The 6,000-nt window shown below is 51.0% G+C and overlaps 1 protein-coding gene across 2 annotated transcripts in view; it reads left to right on the top strand.

Annotated features, from left to right (window-relative positions):
- Positions 1–496: 496 nt before the first annotated feature.
- Positions 497–6,000, top strand: part of VPS37B (VPS37B subunit of ESCRT-I) — a 31,215-nt gene continuing 25,711 nt past the window's right edge. For both annotated transcript variants that reach the window (XR_010729312.1, XM_066260688.1), the window contains exon 1: positions 497–672. Coding sequence is in view for 1 of the 2 variants with exons in the window: in XM_066260688.1 (XP_066116785.1) it covers positions 562–672 (111 nt within the window). In the remaining variant the exon portion in view is untranslated. The remainder of the gene's footprint in view (positions 673–6,000) is intronic.

Raw genomic sequence — 6,000 nt, 5'->3', positions numbered from 1 at the left:
AAAAAAATTTTTAGAGAGAGATGCAGGGAGAGAGAACTTTGATCTATTCCTGTATGTGCCCTGATGGAGACTGAACCAGCAACATGGGGAGAATGCTTCAATCAACTGAGCTTCCCGGCCAGGGCTCAATAAATACTTAAGTGAATGACTTGGTAGCCCCACAATTCTGAGAAACCGGGCTTAGGCTGCAATCACTTTTTTCCCTTCCACCGGCTTTTCTTTGGATCTGGGATTTCTTTTCCTTGAGAAAAAGGCTCTTATGACATCATGGCGCACACCCCCGTGCCGCAGTGACATCATCACCGCCCTTCGCTGCGTCACAAGCCCGTCCTCAAGTCCCTTTCCCTTCCCTTAGAAGCCCCCAACATTCGTGCAGGATCCGCGTCCCCCTGGAGCGTAAGACAATACGTCACGTCCGCCCGCCCGCGCAGGATGACGTCACGCCCCAAGGCTGGCGTCACGTGCCCCCCCCGCCGGGGGCGGGCCTAAGGGCGGCCCTTCCGGTCGGCGGATCCTGGCGGCCAGAGCGGCGGTGGCAGCGGCGGCGGGCGATACGGGGGGATGGCGGGTGCCGGCGGCGAAGCCCGGTTCTCAGGGCTGTCGCTGGTGCAGCTGAACGAGCTGCTGGAGGACGAGGGGCAGCTGGCGGAGATGGTGCAGAAGATGGAGGAGGTAAACCGGGCGGGCCCGCGGCGGGAAACAGGGGGCCTGGGACGGGGTCGGGGACGCGGCGACCGAGGTACGGGCGGGCTGAGCGGGGAGAAGCGTCCTGAGTCGGGGCCACGGGCCCGAGGCTGACAGTGAAGCGGCTTCGGGGACATAGGGGGCTGCGGCTGGGTCCAACGGGGCGCGGAGAGAATGTGGGGGGGGGCGAGGTTGGCTTGCAGAGGGACTGTCGTCGAGGATGAGGTGTGACAGACCCGACCGAGGGCGCCAAGGGCTCGGTCTGGACAGAGATTAGGGGGCTGGCGGAGAAGGTGGAGGGTACAGAGAGACTGAGGCAGTTACTGGGCTCTGAGGATCGGTTTTGGGGGGCTGAGTGGTCTAGCTGGATATGAGCTTGAGGAGAGAATTTGAGGGAGGGGGTTCCAGTCGGTTCTGGCTGAGTCGAGGAGGTGGTTCGGAGACGAGCTTTCGGATTGAGCCGGGGGTCTCCGAGGTTGAGAGGCCTGAGACCAGAGACTCAGCTAGGATAAGAGGCGAGGGGTCCTCCCCACCCGTGCCACGGGGTCTTATGTGGGTGTGTGACTTCGTTTGGAAATTGCCCGGGGGCTCTCCTCGCCGGTCCCTGTGGGTGGGCCTGAGGCTGGTGGCCGGCTCCCTTTCTCCGGAAGAGTGGCGTCCCCCTCCGTGGAGGAAGGCAATGCGGGAATTCTGTGTAGTAGAGGGTGGCTTTGCTCCGTGAGTTCATACACTTCACCCCTACCCCGCACCAGACTTCCTGGAGCTGTTTTCCGGGAGAAGATAACCCGGGGGTTGGGAGCCCACAGTAGAGGGTGGGTGGTAGAGGGTTGTCTCCGCCCCCCCTCTCTTACGGCACGGTTTGCTCTCGGGGTTACTGACTTCACCTGTGTGCTTTTGCAGCGTGTGCTTCCTCTGCTCTCCCTTTCTCTAACCTTTTGAACTCTTGCTCTGGAAAGTCCGGTCCTGTGGGTCTGGGTCTTTTCAGGGCAGGTGGACCCAGGCGGATCCCAGCTCTCCCGGATCCATCTCCCACTCCTCCTCCTCCTCCTTTGTCTCTGAAGTCTGAGCCTACCCACGCCTGCGGCGCCGAGCCTCTCACCCAGCAGCCTGTGTGGGGGCTTTTGGCTGTCTTTCTGTAGTTGAGGGGATTGTTCAGCACCGAGCCAGCCCCCTTAAAGGGGGGCTTGTCTGGAAGGTTGCACATTGAAAAATCACTGGGAAACCCTCAACAGATCATTGTCCCAAGCTACAGAGAGGCCACTGTAGTAAGATGGTATCAGTCTTTCCATTAATACACCCCTTGTATTCACTGGTTTGTAACTTGGCTCATACAATGTTGCTCCAAGATGCAATTTACCCCATTTATGGTCTCCGTGTGGCACTTTCCATTTTAGAGAATAATAAGTGACCAAAATCCATCTTTCTCAGCTGAATGAGAGTTTCATGTCTCCAAAGAAAGAAAATCTTTGCTTGGTTTCTGTGCTTTATGGTTGCCAGGAGACCTTTTGTGGGTTGCCAGCAGGCATCTTTCTGGTTTAATAAGAAAATGATAGGTGTGTTTTCCTAATGTGTAACACAAGTTATTTTACAACATGCGACTATCCTGTTTCAGTACGAACAGAGTGCTGTATTTATATGGTTGGAATATTAATAGAAATACACAGCCTTTTAGTGGAGGGAAGATTGTGGAAAGAGTTAAGTAACTGCTGACTGGGGCTGGTAGGGACAGCTTCACTCGTTTCCTCTACCTGAGTAACTGGAGATTATTATTTAAAGGGAAAGGCAAATGAATTTAGCAGGTTTTTGTTTTGTTTTGTTTTTGAGTAAAGGTGACTTTCATACCAGAATATCCTGTAGAAGTACTGAGGACTGGCTAACTCTACTAGACCACATAATTCACGTTAATAACTCAGCAGTAGTTTGTTCTTTGGGATGTAGTGCCTTTGTATAAAACAAGCAAACTGGAAGACCAGAATGCCTTAGCCAGGTAGCTCACCTTAGCCACGATCCCACTTAGCAAATCCTGTCGCTGGAGTCCTGCGCAGTGAGTGCATTTCCGAAGGAACCGGTGTCACGTGAATAGCCGAAGTTTTGGCCACAGTAGTTTCCCTCAGCTGCTGATAGTACATTATACATTGATTTATTTGAGGGTGGTTGTGAGACACAGTAGAAGGAAATAGTTTGTGAACTGTCTACTCTGGATCGTTTTTGCTGAAGTGGTTAAAGACAGAACATTCAAGCTCTGGGATCACGCCATCCAGGCGGGACCTGGCCACTTCCCAGCTGTGTGATTGCAAGCAAGTCACTTCCCCTCTCTGAGCTTCTGTTGGAGAAGCATAATGGTGATATTTATCTCACGGAGTTGATGTGCGGATTATGCAAGATGGTGTTGTTCCAGTCCTTAAAACAGCACACAGTCAGTTCTTGGTGGTGCAGTTGGTTATTTTTAACAATCATTTGTGGTTCTCTTCCTTTTAAAAAGATCACCAGCAGTTGTTAATATGAGATCATCCTGACAAGTTTAATAGGGGTCTTATTTTAAGAATTTTACATAAATTTTGTACTTACCGTTAGCTTGAGAAACATTTTACCATTCTGTGGTAAAAAAAAAAAAAATGATTAGGTGTCTTAATAGACCTAGGATGAAGCAGTAAACAGAACAGGCTTTTACAGCACTGAACAATCTCCTAACGTGAACCAAAGGCCTTTTTTTTTTGGCAGAAGGAAGTGTTTTAAATTGCAGAGTAAGGCTTCTTCAAGCCTGAGGGGATATTTTGTGGTGACTGAAAAGTGTGGCTAGGTTTTGAAGGCTTTCACTGTTAGGTGTAAATACAGCGGGGCATTGTGCTCCACTGAGATTGTTTTAATTGTGGGGTGTGGGGCGTTTGCGCTGCTCAAGACAGAGTCTTGGTGGGGCTGTGGACAGCCTCCTTTGCCAGGCCCGTGTGTGTCTCCTTGCCTGTTCCCTCTGTCCAGCCTGCAGCTCCCTAAATATAGCCCATCCCTAGCAATCTCCTGTTCTTTCCCTTTGCACTCGGCTGATGTTTCAGATGCACATGTTTTTATTTTTATTTAAAGTTATTTTTACACGGCAGTGGAATGCGTCTTTCTCTCTTGGTCTGCATTAACCCCACTGGACTTGTGGGACACTCCCTTAAAAGGGACTGGCGCTTAGAGGATTAGGCAGCTGACCTGGACCACTCGGGTCCCTTCTCCCAGTATGCTTTTTAGGGAGGAAATGCTGACTGGTTGGTGCTAAGGATTCACATTCAGGATCTCTGTTCCTGGGGCAAGTGAAGTGCCCACATGCCAACATGCTCAGGGTCTGACCCACAGATACGTGTTGTGGAAAGTGAGGAATCTGGTCTGGAAGAAGCTGTTTCCTCCCCTGAGGTGTGTTCTGGGGTGCTGTGTGTGGGGCCACCAGACGCCATGTGAGTCATCATGGCTCATCGTGACAGACTGACCTCTCCACACACATGGGAAGGCTGGGGCTGCCGGTGCGTAGAAGCTGAGATTGAAATTGCGAGCATGCGTGCGTGCTTGGCGTTGTTCCTATTTGTGTTGTATGGTCGTTATTGTACCTAGAGAGGCTTCCACTGCTACGTTGAAGTGTTCTCTTCTGTGGACCTATTACTTTAACTCTTCAGTGAAAAACAACTGTGCCAGATACTTTCTGAAATTTGATTTTCATCTGATTTTATCTTTTGTTTTTTTATGTTTATTTTATTGACTTTAGAGAAAGAAAGGGAGAGATCAGGAGAGAGACAGGAACATCAATCTGTACCTGTATGCGCCCTGACCGGGCAGGGATCAAACTGGCAACCTCTGTGCTTTGGGATGACGCTCTAACCAGCCGAGCTATCCAGCCAGGGCTGTCTATGTTTTGTTTTTTTTGTTTTTTTGTTTTTTTTGTTTGTTTGTTTGTTTGTTTTTTATTTTATTTATTCATTTTAGAGAGGAGAGAGAAAGGGAGAGAGAGAGACAGAGAGGGAGAGAGAGAGGAGAGAGAGAGACAGAGAGAGAAGGTGGGGAGGAGCTGGAAGTATCAACTCCCATATGTGCCTTGACCAGGCAAGCCCAGGGTTTTGAACCGGCAACCTCAGCATTTCCAGGTCGACACTTTATCCACTGTGCCACCAAAGGTCAGGCTATGTTTTGTTTTTTTAAAGGGGGGATCAAGAGAGTTGTGTGGCCTTCCTTCAGCTCTTTGCACTCTGTACTCCGGTTCCTCCACTGTCATGGGCAGTGGGCAGTAGACAAACTCTTCACGGCAGGGTTCTCGTGTGGCGATATGTGAGCACAGGTGAAGACGGGACTTGGCCCGTGGGAGCTCCAGGTAGCGGCTAGCTCCCTTTCTTTAGGAAGAGATTTTCCAGATTGTTGGCCTGGTTTAGATGAAATCTGACCGCTCGTTTCATTTGATTGCCATCTACTTCTCTTGCATTGATTAAACGTGTGGTGCGGGCAGCGGAGAAGAGAACTAACTGGCTTTTCACACTAGCCATCTGGCCGTTCAGTCTTTCCAGTGGTGGTTTTCTTGCTGACAATGAAGGGGTGGATACATAGTCGCCTACTTCAGAGGGCCGTTGGGTGGATTCAGGGAGATAAGTACGTAAGAGGCTTAGCGGGTGCCACAGCACGGCGTGGACGAGCACGCAGTGAGCTGCTGTTATTTTCTCTCCTTGCTCAGGCTAAAAGGCGTGGTAATTTTGCTGCCATTTCAAGAAGATTTCATTTCAGTTCTACCACCATGGAGCCCTGACTACAAAGGCAGTGTAAAGGATGGGAACATGAACAGGGCGCAGTCCCAATAGTGCGTTGTATTGTATGCAAACCCCTACAATACGGGGGAGAGTAGGTGGTGGGCCTGTCCATTTGGGAAGGTGACAGCGGTTCTGAGGGTGGATGGCGGCCTAGCAGTGTCAGTGGACTTGATGCTGCTGAACTGCATGCACGCTCTTAAACATGCTGAGAACGAACGGTCTTTGTGCTTCTTCTGAGTGCCCCCCCCCAGGATTAGGCATTTATTTCTCTAAGTAGGGTTGTGGCAGACAAAAATGGGGCGTCAGGACGAAATGACAGCCTGAGCTCAGGCACAGAGCAGCAAGCACGGGACAGGTTTTATGACGGGCGAGCAGCAGATCAGATTTGCTTATGAGTCGGGAGACGACGGGAAGTGAGGCAGGCGGGGCAGCGTGCCAGACTGTGGGCTGGGCTCTGGGTGACCGGTGGCGGGGAGTTTCCATGACTCTGGAGCAGGGGAGACCAGGTGGAAGTTGGAAATGAAAGGGTAGGTAAGAGGAACTCAGGGTT

The sequence above is a fragment of the Saccopteryx bilineata genome, chromosome 2 (genome assembly GCF_036850765.1).
Source record: "Saccopteryx bilineata isolate mSacBil1 chromosome 2, mSacBil1_pri_phased_curated, whole genome shotgun sequence".
NCBI lineage: Eukaryota > Metazoa > Chordata > Mammalia > Chiroptera > Emballonuridae > Saccopteryx > Saccopteryx bilineata.
This window is presented reverse-complemented; position numbering and strand designations above follow the sequence as displayed.